The 26881-nt window shown below is 37.4% G+C and overlaps 1 protein-coding gene across 1 annotated transcript in view; it reads right to left on the bottom strand.

Moving 5' to 3' along the window:
- PRKCE (protein kinase C, epsilon) overlaps nt 1-26881 on the bottom strand; it is a 300600-nt gene that overhangs the window by 177451 nt on the left and 96268 nt on the right. Inside the window, exon 2 of the mRNA XM_010576498.1 lies at nt 21523-21586. Within this exon, the coding sequence (XP_010574800.1) occupies nt 21523-21586 (64 nt within the window). The remainder of the gene's footprint in view (nt 1-21522; nt 21587-26881) is intronic.

The following is a 26881-nucleotide window of genomic DNA, read 5'->3' as shown; positions in this document are numbered from 1 at the left end:
TTCCAGAAGTTGTATCTAAAGGTCACAGAGGATTTCATTCCTCCACAGCTCAGTTCTTGTTCCATGTTGAATGTATCAGCAAGGGTGTTGTTTATAACGAAGGGCTTTTTTTTGTTTGGTTGGTTTTGATGTATCCATGAGGAATTAGAGCTAGACCACCAACCAATTTCACATAGGCCACCCAAGTATTCCCTCTATATCAAAAGCAGAGATTCCCTTTTAAAACTTTAAGATTTTGCTTTTGTCTATAGTACTGATTATAATTTAACACAGCAAAACACCACCACAGATACAAGATTTTTACTGTAAATCAGAACAGGAGTTCTGCATAAAAGCAAGGACTATTTAAAGACAGGACAAACACAGAACCATGATGGAATCCATGCACTGCAAACAATGTTGACATCATGGTACAGTTCACCCTAGAGAGTCAGTTTTCCATGCCCTAGGCAAATGCTCAACTGCCTTTTATCAGCATTATTAGTCATTACCATGACAGCAACATAGGATGAAATCAGCATCCGTTACATTGCATAGTTACCTCAAATGCCATCCAGCCACTGAAACAAAGGGCTGGAAAATTACTTGGAGCAATATTGCGCTTTTGCTTGTGCTAGTGCATTTTTCAATTGATGCAAACACATTAAGACAGTTAATCAATTACAAATCAAAATCCATTTTCTGTACTGTTAATGACTGCAACTTTGTTCAGGTAAAAGCATTGTGTTGAAATACTTTGAACTAAACATTAATGGTGTATAGCTTCTGAATAACAAGAGCAAAACAAACTCCTCCAATAATCTTCCCTTTTAAAAGTAATTCTTCCATCATCTAAAGCAACTTCTTATTGATTTCTTTTATAAACATATATTATATTCTAACAATGGGTCATGGATGAATCCTAATCATTTGAAGTCCTCTCACAAAGGGAGCTAAGCAGTAGTCCAGGAAGGACCTGCAGAATCACCCTTCTACCTCCTTAAAAACATACATGCTGCCTATTTCAGACATGACCTTCTGCAGCCTGAAAGGATGTTTCAGCTATTTTCATTAATCAACTGTTCCCTTCTTCCAAGAGTTCAAGCAATGCAGTGTGGAAATTGCACTGCCCATATCTTACATTACACTGACTAGCATAAGGATAAAAGACTCGGCAAGAGGGAGCTAGCTTGATACTCTATGCTAAATCTGTAATGTGGAACATTTTATAAATAAAAAAAAAGAACAACTAATTAGCACCCTTTCATTAAGCTGCTTCTTCTTCCCTATTTGTGTCACACATGTGAGACATAGGATAAAGGCCCTGATTTGCAACCTGTACATCAGCAATCCCCACTTGCCTTGCGTGAATAAGGATCACAGCGCTGGATCCTGAGAAGAGATTCAGTCATAATTCAATAGCTTTAAAATGAACCACTTTCATGTCAATATTATTGCATGACTTGAAATCCCAAACCTGATTTTCTTCTCAAGGAGGTCACAGGTGAAGCATACCATGGGTTCCAATGCAAAGCAACAAACTGTTAATGGAAATACTAAAAAGACTGCTTAGTGCTGATCCTATGGGAAAAAAACTGTGTGCCAGATCTTTGCCTCCGCTTTCATCAGCAGCTGGCAGGTTATGGAAGTAGAGCAAACCAGAATCTGCACCAATTGCTTTTCCTCTAAACTGACAGAACAATTTGATATATTTCCTTCATCTATGTATGCAATTCAGAAATTCATATTTTAAAGTTATTGCACTTTAGTTTCATATTATGCAGAAGTTTTGATTTCGGAATATAATAGGGAGCACGTAGCTTGTAGCACTCGTTTAGGGAACTGAACTCAAGCTCCAGTGCCCAGCTCCCAGAAAACAGCTTTGCCTCAATCTGCCATAGTTAGGTGGCCTAGTATTGCATTGACAAAAAAGAAATAAAACCAGAAATATCAACATTTCTAATGATATTTTCCTCCAGAATCAGAAAAGCACTTTCTTGTTAACAAAAAGGATTTAAAAGGCTACCATCGTGTAGTATCCATTAGTTTTATATAGCCTTTTTCTTCACAATGCTTGACTGTCTGAATTCAGGCTGGTAGCATGGGTATCATGAGAATTAATCTCAGCTCCAACATGCTCCAGTCTCTTTGCAGCCTTATATGCTTACTTCAGTTTTCCATGTGTTTTATCCCTGACAGTCCTATTCAATAACAGTGTTCACACACAAAGAGAATTGAGATGTGGGGTAAACTCATAACTTGTCCAAAGTCACAAATACTTTTTTGCCGAAGCAGCTTCCTGAATCCTGTATTCACTGACCAATCCACTAGCCTATAATCCTCCCAGTCTGGCAGCATCTCTGTTTCTCCATGTAAAAATGCATCTTCTAAAGATGTTGTAAAGCTTATGCAACATATAAAATGTTCTATGATGATAAGAAATACCATATAAATGCAATTATTACCATACACAGGAAATCTCGGCTGTTTTCCATATAAAGGATGTCAACAATATCAGCAGAAGGAATAAGACCATGGTATCAAGATTATGGTTTATATAATATTTTCATTCTAAATTACATTACCTACTGTCCTGCAACTTGTTTGTAAAACCACTTTTTTCATATCTCAGATAAGAGATGTTGATAAAACACTGAAAATGCCTTACTTGATGTTTTGCTACATAGTTGCTGCTTAAATTTTAGCAAGCTTTTCATACTCCTTACAGGAATTCTTAAACATCTTCTGTTTCCCCTTTTGGCTTTTTATTTAGTTTTCAAATAGCTATTTCTGTGCTTTTGCCACAAGGAGTATAAAAATTACCTCTAGGCCATAAACAGAAACAGGAAATAAAAGCAAATAACCGAGTCTTACAAAGAATGCTGTTCTTTGGCAAGAAATTTAAATATTGAGATACAGCCATCTCAAACCTAACAATATCAAATAAAGGAAGCACTCGTTTTGGAGGTTTGTCACCAACTGTGATGGAAACACATGATGAACATAAGTTGCTTAGGTTTTGTTCATTCAAATAAAGATGAATGTGGTGGGGGAAACGAGGTGCAAAATGAAGATGTGAGATGAGCACCAATATTTAGGTGAGACCACAACACAGTGCAACAGGAACAGGTAGCACTGACAAGGCAACTTAAAGCCAACCAAATTAGTAATAGGCTATTTTGTGTACTCTTGCATCTTCCAGTTAAGTGATATAATTTATTATCCCTAGGAAGATTCCAGACAGGCACAATGACAATCTAGAATTAAAATTGTAAGTAACTTGGTCAGCTGAACATAGAAAGGACACATGCTAAATCAATAAAAATAAATATGCAAATACTATTACAACCATTATTGATTATTAATGTGTTTCATAAAACCATAATGCAACTCCTTGTTTTTCTGATGCAACATATCAAACACTACCATTTTCCAGGCACTGAGAAGAATTTTTCAGTTATAAATTATTTCTTTAAACTACAAAAACACATATATATGTGTGTATACACACACACACACATATGTCCTTTAGATTGATGGATACAGTTTAGTCTAAGTTTTTTTCATCTTTTCAATGGTAAGTTTAATTTTGGTTTTGTAATCTGAATGGTCTTTCAACAACAGTATCTCCTACTTACTCTGTTTTTCCTATGGATTCTGTTTATCTTCTCAACCATAAAATGTACAAGAAGTGGTGTGCTATATAAAACTTGTAACACAAATATTACAATTTGCAATGATTTCTTCTTCCTGCTAAGAATGAACTCTAAATAATAGACAGCCACAGTTTCTCTGCCACACCAAAATAGTGACTTTGCCCCACAGCAATTACATATTTCAGCAACCTTTCCAGGACAAATCAAAGAGGGAAATCCACTCTGCTGTTCAACTGATTCTGTCATCTGTGTAAGTGCTTTTACTTTCCCTAACTATAGCAAGCTTTAAAGATCTCGGCAAGGAAGGATTTACAGGAAATTACAGCTCCAAATATCGATATCCAAAGTAAGAATCAGTTTTGCCTGGGCAGGGACTTCAGACTTTGGCCTGCCTGCGCTCCTGGAGATGAAGCTGGCAGGAAGTGGAAGCGGAAGCAACGCACTTCAGGCCGGGAGAAGCAGCTCAGCAGGAAGCAAGGGAAGGCAGTTACAGGCCAGTCAGCAAGATAATGAATTCAATCCAACCTTACAGTAACGAGGAGAAAAATAAGTTTGACTCTGAGTTTTAGCTCCAAATTCAAACAATGCCATTAATGGTTGTCTGCTCTCTTCCTCCCATTGTAACAAAGCATAAAACAAGCTTTGGTTTAGCATTCAGAGCAAGAGAAGACACTACTCATATGCACTGGTGCCAAGAGCTGTGCATAATCAAACCCCATGCAAAGACCCATGGGACAGACTAAGGCTTTAGTGCCTACAGTCCCTACCAGGTAAGATTTTCACAAGAACCTGAATTAGATAGGTGGCTACATCTCACAGAAGTTAAGGAACAGAAGGAGGAAAAGCCTTGGTTCCACATCGCTTTCTGTGGAGAGATACCTGCCTCCAGAGACTGTTTGCATAATTGCTGCAACTTTTCCACTGGGTTCTCTAGAAGGAGCTACCAAGAACAGACACTAACCAAGTGAAAAAAGAAAGATGATGTCTCTAAAAAAAAATAAAAATTAAAAATATCTTTCTTCACAATTACTGAGATTTTGTGCCTGTTTCTTAGAAAATGACCTTCTGAAATGCTATTGATTACATAGCTACACAAAAGTAGCAGTAAATTTCAAAAAAAGATATCAGTATTAAGAACACTAAGAGAATCATTTCAAACTGGAATTACCTAATCTCTAACAGTACACTTCACGTTCAGCCTCATCTGTGATTAATGTATACTAACCTATGAAGTCAGTCCTCAACTGTTATTTGAGGAAGAAGGACTAGAAGGGAAAAGAAGGAAAAGATTTAGTTGGGTGCTATAAAAACAGGAAACTAGTAATAAAATTTAGATCCTACTGAATTTAACAAGGCCATTATTTAACTTTATTCTGAGTAATCCTTAACAGAAACTTCCATTTTCTAACTAATTAAAACCCCCAACTGTATGTCTCCCAGGAATAGAGAGGAGAAGAATGAATAAAAAGATAACTCAACATCAATAACAGAAAACTCAAGAAATAGATTCCAGATGTTTAAAGACAGATTCTTTTCTTAGTCTTTCTAGTGTAGGTATGAAACTGGAAGGTTGGATTCTTTCCATGCCGTCTCCCAAATCTTATTGATGTAAAATTGTTCCAGTGGAACTGGGTTGGCCTCATTACAATCACAGAAGAAATACTGCATGCCTCATGTTATCCAAAGTCTCTCAGGCCAGAAATGCTGCAACAATTTCAGTTTCACCTGTGCTGTAGCAAATCCAATCCACTTTTAAAGTCTTTCATGCAGTCCTTCCATGCCGGCAATGTTAGCAGTAGCAGCATTGCTAGAAGGAATCACTTTTAAACTATTATGTAAATACAACCCTGAGAGATGATAGCTGTGACTTCAGCAGCATATGGTATATGTAACTCAAAGAATTTGGTAACAAAATAATTCCATTTTGATATGTTATATGGTTAAAACAGTTTGGGGAAAGATATGAAGAAGATGCAAGTTCTGAAATACAACTTTTATAGCCTGCACGTCTGCCATATACACAGTAAAGGGAAACTGCTTCCATTACTCTTATTATATATTAAATTAGGAATCAGGAGCCTTGTTCCCTAGCAAAAAAAAAAAATTAACACTGCAGAAAAACTGATGTAGACTGTATTGGACAGTATTAGTTGCATCAGCTTTTCACAAGGTTATTTGCAAATGACTGCAGGATTCTTAAAGGCTTTCTTCTCCAAAGGCAGTAGCAGTGAAATGAAATACCTTCCAATACTTTTTATAGTTTGTTATGTGTAGCTAAACTGGCATAGTAGAAAGATGTTTGTACTTCCTACTCTGAATCTTTCACTAAGTCACCATTCTCAGTTTGTAAGGAAACAGTGTGCCCAGCAACTGAAGTGATCTGTCCAGTTGGTGGCAAGAGTTCCACTGACTCCTGCTGAGGCCGAGGAAATGGGTGAGAAGCCTGAAAAGAATACAGAAACATAGGCCCATGCTATTCAATAGCTCATATCCCAAGTCAGCCTTTATGGAGCAACAAAGAGTTAGAAATCTGTAAATAATGAGGACTGTGGTGCTGCAAAGAAACAAAACCATGAAAATCTGCATCACATCCTAATATGCTAAATGGCTTGGCTATCCTAGGTGGAAAGTCTGTGAGCAGACAGTCCTTCAGAGAAAACATTAAAAAAGATACTACTGAGTACACGAAGTCTCCTTCCTGTTCTCCCGCTCAGAAAATTAGGAAAAATACTTGGAGAACAAGATATGATTTCCTTACATAACTTACTCAAACACTCAACCACAGATAAGGGAAATGCTTAATCTACCTAAGAAAAGCCAAATAACTTTTAGTGATGTATACATTCTTCTAAAATGAACACAATCAAACCCCTCCAAAGCAGTATCTTAACAAAACAAGAAATGTTGTTTCTGATACTGATTATATCCCATAAAGACTAAATTAATTCCCTGAGCATGCATAATTTATGCTTTCTAATAATAAAGACCAGGGATGACAGCCTTTTTTTAAAAAAAAAAAAACAAAAAAAACCAAGGAAACTATAATTAAAGATTTTTAATCTTAAAATCCTGAAAGTCATTAGAAGAGTCTTCAGCTTTTGTTCTGTTCTGGTTTTGCTGGTTTAAGATCAATTCTGAAATCTACTATACCACTGCACATTGGGAGAAAAATCTATTCATTCTGGTCAATTTGCCACTCAAATTTAAAAGTTTAACTAAGAACTAATAACTCCTACATTTGTACACAAAGGTACTATAGTCAGTAAAATGTCCCAAGAAAGGATTTTGAAAAAGGACCCCTGATTACAATTTAGTAACTATGGTCAGCAAAAAGTTTAGTTTAACAATACTGAACCCTTAAAAAACAGCAAAAACAAGCCCCAAACTAAAAGTTTGTTTAAGGTTCTGAAACAGGGATAAATTGTATTTTAATAATACAAGTAAGTACTTGTAATGCAAGTTCATTACAACACACTGAGTGTACTTCCTACTCTTCCAATGAAGAGTACATAGTTAACTGAAAACAAGATAGAAAACTAAATGTCAAGTCCTTCCCCAGTCTTTATCAAGCTCTTTCTTCCACTTATTAATATTAGCCTTGCAGCACAACAGGCAGACGTACTCCTATTTTCCAGAGAAGTCTGTTGATGCACAGAAGAATCTTGCCCAAAGTCAAGATGGCAGATGTACAAATCGCTCCAATTATGGGTTTTAACCAGACAATCCTATCATCAAAAACATCATTATAAAATGGATTCATTAGTGATTCCATTGCATACATCAAGAGCTATAATATTATCTTGCCTGAAGTACTAAATTTGCACCCATCTTGAAGTGTATTGAGTGTAAGTATATATTTCTATTCACTCCAAAAACTATGAACACATGAAAACTGCATGCTCCAAAACAAACATCTGCCATCATGGATATTAGCAAAATCCGTTGTGCTTATGGAATGCATACAAATGAATTATAAAAAACCATGAGAATTCTTTATAAATTTTAGCTCTATTTTTCTTCAGAAACACTTTAAAGCATTTGAAAGTAAATAAAAACGTATTTAGTCCAGAAGCTGTTCTAACACAAAAGTAAATCAGACACTGAAACTCAAATTGCTGTAGTATAAAAAACCAAAACAAAACCCCCACTATTTAAACTTTACTTACTGTGTTTGCAGCTAATGAGACCTTTTTCTTCCTTTTTATCCTCTGTTCAGCATGTATTCTATGTGATTCTCACACTGACATTTACAAAACACTGAAATATTTGTGAACTATTCTTCTGAATATAATATTAAATATAATGTTAATTGAACATGTGGGAGTGCATTGCTTGTTTAAACAACTGAAACACACAGTACTATTTTTGTAAAACTAAGAACTCGCCCACTGAGGCAAAGCCTCAAACCTGATCTTAATATTCTGACCTCTGCATCTGAAAATTTCTTCAGATGTGAAGACAATCCCACAGTAGTCATCTTACTTTTACCAAGCACCAAATAAAGTCCTTGCACAGGATTACAGGGAGAACTGTACTGCTAAATGGGCACTCTTTCAAAAAAGAAAACAGGATGGTTTCAGTTCTTTGTCATACAATAGTTAAATACTGCATCATGTTTTTATAAAGGCGGGACTAGATTTTTCAAGCACCCTGACCAAAGTCTGAAAGCAATTATACAATCACACAGTTTCATTTTTCTGAAGTCTAAATGGGAGAAGAAGTTCTTTCTTCCTTGTTAGTTCTTTCTTGCCTTATGTTATTGCAGTGCAAATGTAAACAATTACATTGCTCTGAAGAGAGAAGTACAGCTGCTTCCAGTATTTTAGACAGAGGTGAACTGACACCCCGGATCAATTTTATCTACTATAGAAAATTAATGAATTGCAATAAAAGATGTTTCTTTTAAATAGCACCATTCACAGCAGAGCAGACTTCCAAGATGATGGGATGAAGTTTAAAAATTAAAGATTTTTTGAAAACACAGAGTCTAATAAAGAAGAAAAGCACATGCTTAGGAATTAACTGGAAAGATCTAGTTTCCTGGTACTAATGGGGAATTATAAACAGAGAAGTAAGTACAAAAGGCATATTTCTCAGTGTTCCTTTACAACACTGTAATATAAATGAGATTTTCTATCTGTTATATCTTGGAGGAAGGAGCCCCACTGCTGTGAACTGGGGTTATTAAAACTCCTCAGTTTCATTCAGGTTGAGTATTTTGCCCTAGATTCTGATATTGCTTCACTATTTGTTAATGGTTAAGTTTAGTGTGTGTTACAGAAATATAATTTCTGAGAAATATACCTCAGCCTTAGTGTAAGAGAAATCAAGGATCTATACCACATGCAATAGCTGAAAATCCAACGTATCAGACAGTTTGGTTGTTAAAGCTGCTAGTGCAGAATAGATTCTGTATTTTACATTATTCCTGATATCACATATAATTCACTTTTTTGGAATAATACATTAAAGAAATATGGCAGAAATAATGAAAGCAAACTAAAAGTCATATCATGAAAAAAAGACAAAGGACCAGGCAGTGTTTAAACTAGAGCATCTATCTCAGCTTGCAATACTTTCCTTAGTATAGCCCTTCTGAAAATCCAGATAAATGATGGAAGGGCTTGATCTTCCTTTTTGGACTTGCATCTTGCTTTCTTAGATGCTTTCTTTTAAATACTCTAACTTGCAAGCAATACACACATGCTCTACTCAGTCATTTTTACATCCAGAGACTGCCTTTTACAGTGGCAAAGCAATTTTTCCCCTCACAGGCACAAAGTATCCATGAAAAGGCTCTAGCAGAGAAAAAGAAATAGGTACCTTTATCTGTCCTTCAGAATTTGCTATGTGCCCTAGTTTTGGCTGTGATAGAGTTAATTTTCCTTCTAGCAGCCGCTATAATGTTATGTCTTGGATTCAGTATGAGAAGAATGTTGGTAACACACTGATGTTTTCAGTTGTTGCTAAATAGCATTTACACTAAGTCAAGGATTTTTCAGCTTCTCCTGCCCAGCCAGCAAGAAGGCTGGAGGGGCACAAGAAGTTGGGAGGGGACACAGCCAGGACAGCTGACCAAAACTGCCCAAAGGCATATTCCATACCATATGATGTCATGCCCAGTATATAAACTGGGAGGAGTTGGCCTGGGGGGGACTGCTGCTCAGGAACTAACTGGGCATCAGTTGATGAGTGGGGAGCAATTGCATTGTGCATCAGTTGTTTTGTATATTCCAATCCTTTTACTATTATTGTCATTTTATTATTGTCCTTGTTATCATTATTAGTTTCTTCCATTCTGTTCTATTAAACTGTTCTTATGTCAACCCACAAGTTTCACCTGGTTTTTTTTCCCCCCAATTCTCTCCCTCATCCCACTGGGTAGGGGGGGAGTGAGTGAGCAGCTGTGTGGTGCTTAGTTGCTGGCTGGGGTTAAACCACGACACTATGGAAAATGAACTGCTTTATCCCATTATTTTAGAGCTAACTCCTACTATACACAACAACAGTTTATCAGAGTATTTCTGCTCTTTCAGCCAAATTGTAGCTGCATGATGGTGAGACAGGGGTGAGAGGGTTGGTTGAAGGAGAATCCATGTTGGCAAGTCTCGCAAACCATACTGTATTCTGAGAGTACCACAAAAATTAATACAGTATTAACACTGCAGATGCCTTTGCAAAGGCATTTCCAAGAACATGTTATGATTAGCAAAATCTTTAAAGAAAAAAACCCAACACAGACCCACACTATCATAGTCTGGGATAATAAAGTTTCAATGCATTCTATTTTTGTGTTGCACAATCCACAGATTTAGTTAACAATATGCCTTAAAGAGCTATCACAGACTGAAGGTCTGCCAAATTATGAGCACAGCTGCTGTTATAGAAATAATAAAAAGGTTTCTGACTATGCAAGTGTGACCTGTAAAACCTGCCAACAAAGCTTCTGACTGACAGAACTACTGCCATTTTACATGCAGTATTTTTACCTACTTCTATGGGAAAATATTTTTAGCTACGTATTTACTTCAGCTAGTAATATTCACTTATAAAATACTGCTAATAGCTTGCTTTATTCTCCAACAGTATAAGGAATGGCTTACCACTGAGAGGCATAAACACACATATTTAACAGTACCTAACATCCAGTAGTAAAACAGAGTCCAAGAGCCCCTCTTAATGATGGCCACGTTCACTAAAGACAAGGGCTTCCCATGGGTAGTGTTCTTTATTACTCTAACTTTAATCTCTTATTATTGGGACACTCACAGTACTGCATGATCATAACCTGAAAACAAAAGTAACAGCAAATATAAATTTTGCTGATTTGCAAAATATATAAAGTATTAACTTTTCTCAAATGCTTTATCTTTACTGAAACTCCATATTATGCACCAAGGTTTTTAATATTGTTCACTCTTTCTAAATGGAAAGTGCAAAAACCTGAAATTATTTAAGATACTGTGGCAAACAAGCACAGGTAATGGGACTGTCTTTTTAGAACATCTGCTTATTATTTCTAAGTCTAAGAGTTTGAAATTCAAGCTTTTACCTAAGAAGTAATGATGGTACTTTTCAGTTAAAAGACTGATTCTTTTAAATATTTTTTAAAACATAAAAAAATTATTTACCTCTACTCAATATATTATAGCACTTTTTAATGCTTATTTTCAATGGATTCATGGAATAAATATGCAACTGTATGCAGATTTGGAGCCTCTACTAAGAAAAAACTTTCCTAAATTGACTTCTGTTTCCAGCTATACTCAAATATTTTAACCCGTCAAGACTATACTCAAAAAATACACGGGTTTTGAGACTCCAGCTGTTTACACTACTGTAGAACTCATTTTAAAAAGAGAGGTAGATTTTTAGGCTATGTTGAAGGCAGTAAACATTTGGTTAATGACGTTCACAAAAGACAGGAACGGTCCCAAAGTTTTCACAACCTCTATGGTATATGGAACAGCCAGGAACATGGCTAGACCTGTCTTTAATACATCTATTCATCCCCTAATCAACTAATCAAAACAGACTATACCAAGACTTTTTTCCTCAATGATACTAACAATAAACAGACTTGACTATTGTTGGGGAGCATAAGGGTGAAGAGGGAACGGATCAATTCAGAGCACACTACTGCAACAATAAAAGTGTAGAGAAAAACACCACACAAATCATAGGAGAGTATAGGTTATGTATTTTATGAAGTAAAACAAAACAAATACATCTAAATTATAATATTATACATATTTTTCACATCACATCATGCTATACCATAAGCATTGGATTAATCTATGTTGTGTCTTCTATCATGAAATAGTTAGCCATATACAGTTTTCCAAAAATGTATTTCTATTTCAAATCTTATTACTAGTTCGTGTTTCACTTATGTATGAAAATACCACTATAGTTTTTAATTTGATACTTTTCTCCAGTTTTCTTCAAAAAAAACACACTAGGCATATGCAGTGGTAAAATTAAACATGCTTATTCCAAAGACTTTGTACAATTTTGTTAGGAAAAAAACAGCATATGGAGATCAGAGCTTTTACTACATAAATGGAGAAGAGAGGGACAGCAGTTTGGAACATGGTATGTATACGAGCTTCATCACTTTTCTATTTCAGTCTAATGCAATTTTCCTTAAACAAGTACAAACTCTTACAATACAGTACAAAGGCACCTTTAAACCAAATCTTCCATCAGTGTCTTGCTCCCTGCGAAGCACTTGTTTTGGCAGACAGCTAGAAGCCTGCCAAGAAAAGGTCATCGATCTTTGCCTGAAAAGCTTGAGCCAGCTTTATACAGTAAGGGCTTATTACAAACATAAAATGCTTACCACATGTTCAATCAGCTAACTGGACGCAATCCAAGGGATGGCTATAAATCCATGGAGAGACGTTCCTTATGCAGCCATTTGCCACACAAAGTCAAAATTACATAAGCACCCTTTGGAGAACCTCTTCTTTGAGCAGTGCAATTTAAAAAGATCATGCACCAACAGAATGAATTGTCACCAAGTGCTGCTTTGCGTTTGCACTGACATCTTTAAAAAGAATTTGGGGTTTGAACAGTTAGCCTGTAAGGTTCATTTTCCTAACCAAATGCCTGTGCCATTACTGCAGTCAGGGTTAACCTGCAAGAGCAAAGAACTTAATGTGGACTCTGACACTATTATTTGACAGCTCCTCCCCTCAGGCTTTCTGGTTATTGTCATTTGGGCAACAACACACAAATGTCTGCTTTCGGGTGCCATGCTGCCAACAGGTGAAATGTCTGGCTGAGCATCATAACCTTCCAGTTTTCATATTAGTAAAAATGCAATGTTTGGGGGGGGTGGGGGGTGGGGGGGTTATTTGGTTGGGGTTTTGTTTGTTAAATAAACAAACTAGAAACTCAAGATCTGGATGGGCAAATATTTCTTCCAGTTGTAAACACAGTCATAAAATAGATGAATAGTTCCAAGAAGAGAAAGAAACAAACCTAGAAAAAAAAATTTTCTTTTTTTTTGTAATAAGCATCCACACCAGCACAGAGGTATTTTAAGATTAAACCAAGTAAGACCCAAGAGAAAAGACATATTAGTAATAGTTATGAATTCTCTCTCCTAAGAGGAGAAAATGAAGGCATAACAGAGGGAGAAAACTTTGCAAATCGGTTTAAGCTTCTTTTATTTCTTTGATTTTACCCTTTTTCCTCATTTGTGGTCTGAATGAGTGCTGATCTATTGGCACTAAAGCAATAAAAAGCTGAGAGGGGAAAAAAATAATCCCCCAAACTCTACCTACATAAAACAAAACCTTCAAAGGTTCTCAGTTGATACACTGCATAATGAGTTTTGAAAACAAAGATTCTGGTGACATTTGAAGTTGGCTCACACACTACTGCTTGCTCTCATTCTGTTAAAGCAAGGAAGTCTATAGAAGGAAAACCAAAAAGCTACTGTAGTGACCTACCTTTACCCAAGCTATGAATAAAAACATGAGATGAGGCCTTTAGAAGCAGAGTCCTCCTTACTGAGACTGAATAGAGCAAAGTAACAAATGTGTGCCTTCTTTCTCTGATTGGATATTTTGCTTTACATTGGGAAGGGAGAAAAGCTACACAATATGGACGCTTCAAACCCTACCTCCCTGAGCACACGATATTCCTGAGAATTTTCAGGGGGAGCTGCATTTGTGAAAGAGCTCTAATTTGTAAACCTACCTGAGCCAAGTGACTGAAGACAGAAACCAGTTCAGCACTGTCCTGTTCAGATAGTTTCAGATTACTTTAATTCCCAGAAAAAAAACACAGCCTTGAGTCTAAAAATATAATGTTCATGTGGCTTGCTAAGTCTTGGTAAACAGCCTCCCAGGCAAACAGCTTCCTTACTTCACAGATACTTTACATTTTATCCCTGGAAGACTGCCTGCCCCAATGCCACAACAGATCCATTTGCGCAGATCCTTTCCACTCCACCTACAGCTCTGGAGAAGCTGCAGAGACTTGTTGGGGCCCCCCAAGGGCACCGCACTCTGACTCCACCTTTACCTCTCCCCAGACTCTATATGGCTCTTCCTAAGTCACTTCCAACATACCAGCTTCCTCTCAGACATTAAAATACAGACGAAGGTAAGGATGTGTCTGTGCTGAATGCTCAATAAACTCTGGGTTGCAAAATAAGAGGTAAGAAGGTCTCTGCAGTGAAGCTATCTGTTACTCTCCTTTTCCATGTGGTTACCATAAGTGCATGGGTTATTATACAATAGGTTCTCCACCCATTCTCATTTAAAAAACAAACAAACAATCTAGAGAAGAGGTAGCCTATCTAAACAAGCGGTTAAACCAGCACAGACAAAACTAATACAATAAAGAAGGTTGACTCCTGTGTTAAAAATCTTAAAATGCAATTACGCGCAATGAAAAGTTGGTGATTAACTTGAAACTTTCTTTTAGAGAGAGATGCTACTGCCAGGAAGAATAGCAAAGGTGGGCTAGAGATACATCCTGATGGAAGGCATGTATCAGTGGGTACAACAATTTGTACCATCTAAAAAACTGAGAAATGTTTCTAGAAAGAGGTGAGCTGCTTTCCACCTACTGCAAGAATATTCAGCTGCAGTCTCTCTACCTAGTCATATACTAGAAATTCTGAACAAACAAGCATTCTTTCATAGCCTGTTCAACACCCCGAGATCAGCTGATGGCTACCAGAAACTATTTCATGGTCTGCCTGATGAATCTTTCAACAGCATCATGAATGTCCCAAAATGGCAACAATCAGAGATAATTTAAAAAACCTCCAACCTGTCAATATTTGCAATAGAAGACATTAGGGAAAGAAAACACCACGCTTCACTAACACAAATTCCTGAAACAACCAAGCAGAAAGACTAGTTCCTGTATGTGTGTCATTTAGACTTTGAGATTTCTGGGTAAGCACCTTCTGCTGTTCTCTGTTCAGACAGTAGCTAGCACAACCAGATTTCATTTTCTGGGCCCTTATAGCATAAAAAGCATAATTAATGATGATGACGACAACAACTACAAAATAGTCTAAGGAACAAAAGCTCTGACAAATGGATACATTAGGAAATGTAGAGACAGTTTTCAATCTGTGGGGTATTTTCTACTAACAGATCTTTGCAAAAGGATGCTACAACATGGAATACGAATACATTTTTTCTTACTGTATTGATTCTACTCAAGTTGGATCCCGGGAACAAATGCTGTGGATATTCTGCTTAACAAGCTGTATCTATGTTATAGATTTATCAAGTATGAGACATAAAAATGGCATTAAGAAGCACACCCTGCTTCTGCTGATACTATTTTCCTTTTTCCTGCAGAACTTCTGCCATAACATACACCAATCAGCAATAATTGTATTTGCAAAACTGAGAGCCTTCAAGTAAATGGGAAACCTCTTCTAAACTCATATATTTTTACTTAAATGTTAAATACATAATCTGATGTAGTCAGAAGTCTAAGAACTTCTTTGTTGGATATTTCAAAGCAAAAGGCCAAATAGTCAACCTAAACAAAATGTTTTGCATTCACAAAATACTGCCATGACTTCAGCTAACAGGTTTTATTGTTAAATATCACCTTAAGTTCTTCATCCTGTGAAACTTAAGTATCTTACAAGCAGATGAATCTGAAGATAAATGTGTTAGAAAATGTAATATTTTGTAACTACATAACTTGTACACGTAACGGAGAACTTCCAACAGGCTGCCTTCTGCAGTACGTACCACCTCCAGCACGAGCTGTGGTAGATTTTGCAATTCAACTGCCCACTCTAAAATGGTGAATCTGTAATTGTATAGAAAGACAATTGCATAATGCAAATTGGGATACCTAAAAATGATAAATAATCATTACAAGTGATTAGACATAGTACATAGAAAAAGTTTTGAATAGTTCTTAATTTTTTATTACGTTACCTATAATAAATAGTTAAGAAAAATACTAATGTGTCAAGGTTATTCTGAAGTTATTCTACAGTTGATTCAATACTGACATACTGCAAATGGTAACTTAATTTGTAAACTGGTAGAAAGCTACCATAAGTAACTGTATACATTTGTCTCACATAAACCAATAATTCCAAAGAAAGAAGAAATCTACAATGACAAATGCAGCAGGGAAGTCATAAGCTTTTAAATACAGCAGCATCTGTCTGTCTGTCTATATAAAACTGACTTTGTTGAAAATGTTTTTAATCATTCCTCAGGCAATCTACCTCTCTTACCCACTTGATGGCCATCTATTATTCCAAATTATAAATTGAATCTTTGTGTCATCATATTAGTTATGTTTTCAACTTTCAGCCTGCATTTGAATCTTGATCAGCTACACCAGAGCTCTTAAGTATTTCTGAAATCATTCAAAAAACTTCACTCACGAAACTCTATAAGCACCAAAACAGACAAAAAAACACTGCCAAAGCATGTCAATAAAACAGTCAGAGTGCACTTCAGCCTAGAAATAATGCAGATGCTACAGCAACACTGAATTAATACAGAAAATCAATATGACCTTGGACAATAAGCAGCACTGAAGAAATAAATGACAGCATGTCTTATAGTCTCCAGTTCATTGAAAGACTGATAAACAGATACACCCTTCTCCATAGCCCTGGCAGAACTTGAAGATAAAAGACTAAAAACCCATGCAATCATTAGATCCATTTTGCGAAGTAACAGAAAATTAATATGATAGATCTTTCCCAAGCTAATTACTTCTTACAAACACCAGTCTATTATAAACTTTGGTTTTCTTATAACTGCATATATAAAGTGGAGTCACCAGATGTTTGGTTAATAGCAGAATTGACTGATTATATGCTTTGCAAGTCTGAAAATATTTTGGCAGAGTAACAACCACCACCACCCCCCATATTTTGATCTGGTCTCCCAAAAGCAAGTTATCAGAAACACTTATTCTTAAAGATCCTGTGTGCTCGCCTATGATACAGTATGTGGCTCAATGAAATTAAGCAAAAATTTCCAACTAATACTACTGGATGCCGTGTCAGGTCCACAGAAGCTCCATTTGTTTGTTTGACCACAGGGATTTGTTTTTTAAAATATCCCTTAAAGTTCTGAGTGGACAGGTACTATTTGTCAACACTTTAAAAAAATCCAATAAAAGTATTAAAATTATAAACAAATATTTTTATAAATAGAACTTTACTGATTAACTGTTGCAGTTATTTTAGCCTGGGAATAGATACCTTAGTGCTTATCTACATTTGGGAAGTTTCCACTGACACAGCTATTTCCATTAATGGGAAACACAAATACATATTTACTCTGAATGCACAGAGCCATTTTAAATAAAATAAATCTACAGAAGGTAAAAAACCCTGCAGATCAATTTTGGCATAGCAAGTGTAAAAACCTGAATCACAGGTGTTAGGGAAATACTGGTTACATAGTTTAAAATGGAGACTTTTAAAAAAATCTATTTTAAAAGTTGTTTTCTCTCCTTCTTTCTATGTCCACATCAGCAAAGCATGCTAAAGTATTTTGCAGAATTGGTTTTGAAAGCATAATAAGGGAATGTCCATATTTTAGCAGAAAAATTTAACTCCTAAATTTTGAGAACATCACCTTCCACACAATAAACAGTTCATTTACCATTTTCTTTTCAGTATGTGGGCCAGACAGTTCCTACTACAGAATTTACAAAAGATTGCTAAAATAAGTAGTTACACACCCTCCCTCTCAGTGCAGAACGAACATTCAGAAGCTATAAGCAGGCTCCAAAACAGGATTAGTGTAAAGATGATAAAAATGTTCCTGTTGGGTTTGTTGTTGTTCTTGTAAGCGCTTTTTACGTAGTTTGCTTTCCACTTCTCAGACTTTAGCATTTGTGTTTTCCAACCTTTTTCTGCTTCAAAGACTAGAATTGAATTGGAGCAAGTTCTAGGAAATGATGTTTTCAGAACAAATCCAAATTTCCTGAGGTCCACTGGGAGAGCTGGCAGTGCCACAAGATACCCACTGGAGAGCAGTCTAAAGCCTTAGGTTTCCAGGCTGCCCCCTAACAAGTGCACTGTTACTGCTGGAGAAGCAGAGCTTCTCCTTCAGGCGGCTTCTGAAAGAAATTTCACAATATAGGAAGTGGCAGAGAAGCTGGCACAGCTCTATAACCTCCCATGGATTTGTAGCTTGTCTTTAGAATGGGAAAAAAATTGTCAGTTGCAAAGCCAACAGCTCAATCCTCCTTCCTACAGTTCCACATAAAAATACTGCTAGATGCCAGTATTGATATCTAAGGGCGGCTCTCAAGTCTGTCTCAATGTGACAGGGAGAGGCAGGAGTACTCTTGACCTCCCCCTGTAATCTGCCATACTTCCATCTTTTCTGTACACCTAAGTCACACAAGTGATGAAAAGTCCATGACTGATTTAGTTTAGAGGAGGGGGAAGGAGGAAGAGAAATTGTGTACTTTTGTTGAGGAAGTCAGCTTATAACAATGAACTGTTTTCATTGTTTTGCCACATAAGTGCAGACAGTGCAGAGGGATAAGCAATCTGGCAGCTGGAACTAATGGACAATTGAATTTTAAGAGGTATATGGTAACAACATCTTATGTCAATATTACGTAAAAGCTTACTAAAGCTATTGAGAATATACTACTAATGAGAATGATTCTTCTTTATCCACCATTTAGGATTTTATATGTAAACTTCCAATCTATATATCAATTTATTCACATAAGGGCTCACTTGGAAAATTAGAACTTTTGCCTCTTAGAGGCAATTTAATAGAGGACAAAGCTCTCTGCATATTAATGGATTCAACTAATCTTAAAGTCAAATTATACTAAAACAGAATTTGGATATCTATCTTAAAAATCTTTTAGAAGTGCCAAATAACTGAAGTTACATTATTGATTGCTGATAATTAGAAACCTGCATATATCACATAGAAGAAACAAGTCCAATTTTCAGTACACGTAATTACAAGACAATACCTCAATGGCTGAGGGGTTTTTTTATTGCCTGGTTGTTTTTTTTTTTAAATACTGCTAACTGAGAAACATGCAACATGATTGCTTCCTCCAATTAAAATTGTTGCTACAGGTATTTTTATTTTCATAAATTGCCAATTTTTTCCCCTCCAGAATTTGAGACGAAATAGTGATACCCATTTGCACAGCGTGTACATACAACGCTATGTAGTCTGTTGCTATTCACAATGAAGACTAGAGCTCAAAAACAAGATCCTGGTTAACAAATTAGGTCAAGAGTAGCAATCACCTCAACCAACCCTAGCCACTCAAAAGTCATGCATTTAGTCTAACGTTAATCTTATGTTCCTTCTATAGTCAACAAATACAGATCAACTACAGTGAACTGCCCCATTGAAATGCATGAAATACATAGCAGATGTATTCTATTTACATACATACTTGTATATGTGTATACACATAGAACTAATGAAATAGGCTTTTTTGAAACATATAGAATAAGTTACTTTCTGTGTGGGTTAAGTGTTCAAATCACCACAGAAGGATGCATACAGTTATTATATTAAGCTAGGTGCTCCACTAAGGTGAAGTGTGAAAAGACTCATCCAAAATTACCTAGGCCTCAGCCCTAATAAAGCAGTCTAAAAATAGGATTTCATAACATCGCTAACAAAACACCATAAAAACAGTTTATGACCTGTTGTACAAACCTGGTCCAATTTTCCTCATGAGGAAAATCTTAACTTCCCTAGAAAATTTTGCAATACTTCTACACAACACTTTTCCACAGTTATTTAATTGTATGGGAAAGCTCTAAAACTATGCAAGTTCTATTGCATTTTATAAGCACACCCACTTCTCCAGGGTTCCACCAAATTCACCCTAACTAAAGCCTCTTTGTCTTCCCAAGGGCTTCCCATAAGACAGCATTTCAAAAGCTGTTTCCCCTCAGTGGTTTGCTCCCATTTGAGTGCTCCCCTTCAACGCTAATGCAATGACACAAATTCTAGTTCTGCGAATTTCTTTCCAAGCACCTTTCAAGTGTCAGAGGGTAATGCACCACATAATATAGGAGACATTACCATAGGCATATTTTCTTTTCCTGTATAAAAGGTTATAGAGTTTTAAAGAACTTTTGAAGTACAACGTAACACCATTCTTCCTGCCTTTTGACAGTCTGACACACCTGAATGCATCTTGTGATGGAATAGTAACACTGTGCTCATTTGGGTATCAATTATCAATGGAATGGTAGAAGAACATCTACCTGCCCTATGACAGAACCACACCAATGCCTTTAACCGCATTTTAGTTCCATCACTGGCATGCCAATTAGCAAGATATGTAGAAACTACTATTTATCTGATATTTTCTTCAATATGCACAAAAAAAAAAAGGCAGAGCATATCTTATGTGGGCGCGAAATGTGGCTATAAGATGAAGTTTAAATAATAGTTTGCTTTGTTTTTAAAATACAGAATTTATAGCAATATGTGGTTTTGCAAGCTACTGTTAGTAATTGGTCAGAGCACAACAATTCATTACAAAGAACAGAAATACAAACACGTTCTTCTGCTGTTTCTCAACTGCACCAGGCAAAATAATTTCATTTCATAGCATTTTCTATTCAGCTCCTGTCAGGGTTTATGTGAATCTTCTTTATGTACTGTGAACCAACAATAACCTCTAGTGGAACTCTATGAGCTACTGGGGAAAGCTGATCAGTGGACATAATTTAAAATAATCAAACCCAAACCAGTCATCTAGACCATTTCAGCAGGTCAGGCTGTCATCAGGAGCATGATTAAAATACACAGACTTGCTTCTTCATAAATTCTCTTATTCCCACCGTATATCACCTGACTCTCTTCCCACTTAAGAGCACAAAAATATCTTAAGAATTTAATAGATATTTCTCTTCCATCTTTCTTTGGTTTTCTTCCAACATATAACTGTTGTGTCATAAAAATGAAAACACCTCTTATCATTCTAATGTTTTGGTCATTACTTGAAAAAGAAAACATTTAGTGGAAAAATACCAAATATGAGAATAATTTAAAAAGCAAATAAACTCTTCTCCCCAACTTTGACATTTTATCATTTCTACCTACATAATGATTAGTATTCTTCCAAAAATAAGAATGTGGAAGTTTCTTCTGGACATTAATACTACTAAACTATTCTCATGTCATTACTGTCCTTTCAGCTGGTATTGTTACCATCGGTGATTAACAGGGTAAGATGACCTGCAACTGCTCATTGACTCACAGGCAGATACATCAAAATGTGTTCTTTTTAACTTGAGTTCATACAGATTTAAGAGGATATTGGCACAGCACCTCCTCTAACACTCCCATTGCAGAGGCCCTTGGAAGATTCCATTCATGAAAGAATAAGATAAAATATTGAAAGGCCCTACCTTCACCTGACGATCCTGAAAGGTCTATGATGACATACACTCTCCCTTCTGGCTCCAAGTCAATCTGCAATCAAGAAAAGAATTAGAAAAAAAACTTAGAATGGTTCCCAAAGCAAGTGACTGCACGTGCAGGAAACAAAATTTTCCAGAACTTGTGACAGCTAAGGTGTAGGCAGAACACATGGGCAGGTCTACAGTTCACTACCAACAGAGCAAAGAGGTGTTGAGGACCCTGCACCTCCACTGAAGTAAAAAAGAAGTGTGTGCCCTTAGCGCTTGGAAAGCTTGAACCCAGTGAATTTTACAAATCAAAATATTTAAAGCACTGTTAAAGTTCTGCCATACATTTGAACCACTATTTCCAAGGAGACAAGGAAGAAAGTTAAAAAGTGGTAGTATCGAATAACTTTTTTTACTGTAATTTATACTGACCCCAGCTATGCAAATGTGAAAAACAACACTGTGACCTATTCAGATTCCAGCGAGACAGATCAGCTCTGGTCACAGAACAGGGGAAATGAACACACACAGTTCGTACAGCCGGTTAACACGTGTTTATAATACTCCCTTTGTATCCCCATTGGGAGAAAGACATACATGCTTTATCCCCTTATTCTAAAATACAAAAACTGTTTATTTCTGCACCATTCCGATAGATTTTAAGGAGTCTTTGCTCTTGTGGAGATCACCTTCACTCAGCATGAAATACAAGTGCTCAGTATCAAGCTGCTGTACTTGAAGATTTCAGGGGCTGTGGGAATAAACTCCTGTACATTTAGGCACCGCAATGAAGAGCTCATTAGAAATCGTCCTGTATTTTACCAAACATTTCATCAGCAACTCTAAATACTGCTGGATTTGAGTATCTTAATGGTAACCCACACACTACAGACAGTTTTTGCAGCCACCCATCTCTCAAAAATTAAACTGTAACTAAACCACTATGCAATCAATAGCTCTTACTGTCACATAGCAGTTGTCACATGATTTCAGAGACCAAGTGAAGTGACATGATGTACATTAATACTATATTTTCAGTCTATTTTAGTAAGTAAAGCACACAGATCAAGTTTCATGCCCACTGCCAGGGTGCCTCAGGGGGCCTTGTCTGCCAGGGCCTGTCCTGTGTCCCACCACTCCAGCCAGGAGCGGGCAGTCAGGGAGGCACAAGGACAGCTCCAGCCCTGGGCATAAGGCACCTCCCTAGGGATGGGGGCGGGGCCAGGGCCAGGGCCAGGGCCAGGCTGGGATATGGGCCTGCAGGCAGGCCCAGCTCAGCAGAGCCCAGGGCTGGGCAAGGCAGGGCTGTGGGGAGCTGGAGACCAGCCGTGCTGCAGCATCACTGGGGCAGATGCTGACAGCCCCTGGGGGCTGACATGGGGTCCTGGGCCCTGGGCAGCGTGGGGGGAGCCCCAGGGGCCACAGACAGGGACATTGCAGCCTCCTGGGCCCTGACACTTACACGGGACTTGATGAGATCAGGCCTGCTGTGTACCAAATCAGGTTACACAGGGCAGGTGAGAAAACGGGAAAAGGAGATGTGCCCCAAAAAGCTCCTTCTTCCCCCAAGTGAAAAAAGCAGCAGGACTATGGGTCCTTGTCGGTGCCAGACCAAACGGATGCAGGGCAAAAAGAAGGGAGCATGCCTCATGACCGGAGTCCAGCCAAGCCCTGCTCTCCACAGGCAGAAACCCCAGAACTTTCCTGACATTTCTGCTACACTGAGGCAACTGCACATGGGGCTTGTGGCTGGGAACAGGCTACCTCCTCTACCACCCCACCACAGCCCTCCTCCTCCCACGTCATGCTGCTCTGCCGCAACAGGGGAAGGTGGGCCTTGCTTCACCCCTGTCAGCAAACAACACTGAGCTGCCTCCTAAGTCGTGAATGACATCAGGCTGTGGCACTAGGCCAACATGAGATGATAATCTGGAGATCACCAATTCACACTAATAACTTGGGAGACCAATCTGTTATCTTTGCCAATTAGCAAGTAAATGAGGAAAGGAAGGAGACACCAAAACATCCAGGCTATGCCAGGCTTCGCCTGTCTACATTCAGCAGGCAGCTTCATGGGGCCACCTTTTTTGTCTCCAGGTTTCTCTCATCACCTGAGAGGACCTTTAAAAGAGGGGCACCTCATCTCTTTCCCTCTTTTGGGCCACAGCTGCTGAATCTATCAGGGTGATACAAGCTCCTCCCTCCATGAACCAGCTTCTCACAAAAACACTTCTGTGCCTTTCAAGAGTGAACTGGTAGTGGAGTTCACAGGTCCGGCTGATGTCATCGGACCAACGGATCAAGAAAATTGTCTCAGCAGCTGTACTGTAAATAGATGAGGCAGGAAATAGGTGCTAGCAAGGCCAGGGGTTACTCAGAGGAAAGGAAAATGGAAGCATGGTTGAGGGTTTTTCCATAAATAAAGTGTTGAATATTAAGTAAAGTCATTTTTAACAATTTCTGAACTGGCAACATGAGTTTTGGGGGGGAGTTTTGGGGGGGGGGGGTGTTCGGTTTTAAATAAAGCTACTGATCTTGAAATACTGCTCCTCTCCCTTTGCAGTTTTTTAAATAAGAAAAATATTAGAAGATCAGAGGCACAGGTGCATGAATACACTTTGATGTCTATGCTGAGGGAGGCTTTTGAAAAACTGATATAGCACTCAACAGATGGCTGCATTAAAGACAGGCACACCTAATGCTCTGTTTGTATCAGTACTATATACCATTTGGTTAAGCTTTCAGTAAAATACTTTATGCAGTTTCAAACCCAGTGTACACACACACATACAAAAAACCCAACACCATTCCAGCAGAAGACTCAGGCATCTGGAGGAGTTGGTGACCATCATCACAAAATCTCTGTTCTGCCCATTTAAGTACAAACAACATTGGAAGTAACTTAGGAAAAAGGCTGGAGGACTGAACCCAAGTTTCCATTACACATCAAGTGGACTGTTTTCATATAAAATTTATTAGAAATGCTGCTTACTTATTTTGATTCAGAACTGATTCAGAATGATGCTCTAAACAGAATGAACTATTTATAAAAGGGAGTCTCTTTTACAAAGAAAGTATGTTTCAGTCTTAAAATGTTCTAATACCAATGAGAATGAAATGGACATATTCTTATTTTTAGATTTATAAAATACTCACATTTCATTTCAGTGAGTACCTATGGTGACAGTCTTATCAGTCACATGAATTAGTACTTTTGCCAGAAGCTGGCAGCTCAGCTGCCTCAGCTGACCTTACATACAAAGAGAACACCCCCAAAATAGCAGAATCCCCTAAACTGATGGGAATCCTTCTCAGGTCTTTCATCGTTCATGTATCAAAGCAAGTATGGAAAGAAAATGACTGATTTAATTCTAATTTTGCATAAAACGTTTCTAATTCAATGCTTAGAAACACAGTGGTATAAATACGTCCAGAACAGTCAGATTACTAGAATGTAAACTACATGCCTTTTCTTTCAATCTGCACATTAAACTACACTTAGAAGAAGGTGGGGACTATGCAGTGTTATTTTATAAATAACAAAAGATACACACAGCACAATCTAAAGTTTCCAGAATTTTTCACCAAATGCCCTTAGTCATATGTAACCAGAAACAGAATGACTGGCCAAATTCAGCTAAATATAACAGACATCCTTGAATGCAACGGAAACAGTCTGATCACAGCAATTCTGATTCTGACCCTTCTCTGACTAAAAATACTTCTCTCTAAATGCAGCCAAGCATTTATACAAGCAGAGAGACACTATGAGAAGATATCTAAAAACACACGACTGTTCAAAAGGACAACAGGGAACAAGGCAAGATGCAAACTAGGGATGGGACAGAGGAGTTGATACAAGAGAAGCTTTGCTGTAAGCAAGACACATTGCAAAATATATGCCTAGCACATACACACCACATTCTCCACGTGCAACAAAAGATGTAACAACTATCATTGAGCAAAATGTTTGATCACCAAAGCATTTTATCCTGTTACTGGCCCATGCTATTGCTGTGACTTTTGTTAAAATACAGAGTTTTAGTAGGTGCAAGTAAGATTAATTGTAAAGGTACTTTAAACAACTACTATATTGCTAAAATAATCCTTCGTGGCAATGTATTGAGATGAATACAATGATTGCTGAAAAGCAGCACAGATCTTGAAAAACTCCAGGCATTAATAAAGCATATTAGGAGCCTGTTTCAGGGAACAAAAGGCAACCATCCATAAAACCAGACATACTTTCAGAGGAAAAAAACCTGTGTTGAAACCATGGCCAAGTTTCAGCATATTGAAGGCATTTATATAGTTTCATAGTCATTAATGGATTTTATTTTCAACATCCTTCTGAGACAGTTCCCCATATGTAAAATGAGATACTCTCAAAGGCACAAGCTAGACTAAATGACTTGCCAGAAAGTCATACAAGAAGTCTATGGTTAAACAAAAACTGAACTCTGGTCTCTTGGGAGTCTCTGGACTGCCCACTGGGCCATTTCTTCTGTTCTTCAGCTAAGCTTCACTTTGTCAAGCAATACACATCCTGTCTTCCTGCAATATCAGAGACGTCCAACTACGGGGGTTTTTTGGGTTTTTTTTAAACAACTTTAATGGGTACACATCTAGGAGGCAATTTCTTTTCCATTCAGTCCATACTCATCAATAAAAACAATATCAAACAAAAAATTGCCGAAATATTTCTCTGCAGCATTTCCAAAGCATCACAATCCTTGGGCAACTCTGGACTAATGTAAAATTTAATCAAAATATGCAGAAGATTGTGAAAATAAATCAGCTCTTCCTCAAGGTTAGTTTTTTGCAAGCTTTTAAGTGCTAAGTGTTCTTCTGAAAAACTGAGTCCTAAGCTCATCTAGAAGCTCACTATTTTCCTCCTCTCAGGTGCAAGACATAATTCCCACTCCAAAAAATATGAAACTCGGACAGAATTCTCTTAGACTAAGATTTTGCTAAGGAAACAACACACTCTCTCTAATCTTATAGGGATGAAGAAGATTAGAATATGCTATGCAATTATTCGGTTGCATCGATGCTTCATATTTGAATAGGAAGATGATTTTACATTCTTGACCACTGTACAGCCTGAATCATTCCATCAACATTTGGGTGTGTTTTTTTTCACACTAGCTGACAGCACCAGCAGAGGTTTTGTGTGCCCTATGGAGCAAACTGAGGCCTGTTGTAAACAAGTGATAAACCACTACCTTCAGTGGCTCAGTGCTCCATTACCATCAGTTTTATTTGATCATAACAGAGCCCATCAGCCACCTATGTTCCAACACAAGAACGTCACCTAGGATTAGGTGCACTGTACTCATTTAAACACCAACTTGTCTCT

Source organism: Haliaeetus leucocephalus, unplaced genomic scaffold (genome assembly GCF_000737465.1).
Source record: "Haliaeetus leucocephalus isolate CR32 unplaced genomic scaffold, Haliaeetus_leucocephalus-4.0 Scaffold526, whole genome shotgun sequence".
Classification (NCBI taxonomy): Eukaryota; Metazoa; Chordata; class Aves; order Accipitriformes; family Accipitridae; genus Haliaeetus; species Haliaeetus leucocephalus.
The sequence above is the reverse complement of the archived record's forward strand: the minus strand, read 5'-3'. Positions and strand labels throughout refer to the sequence as shown.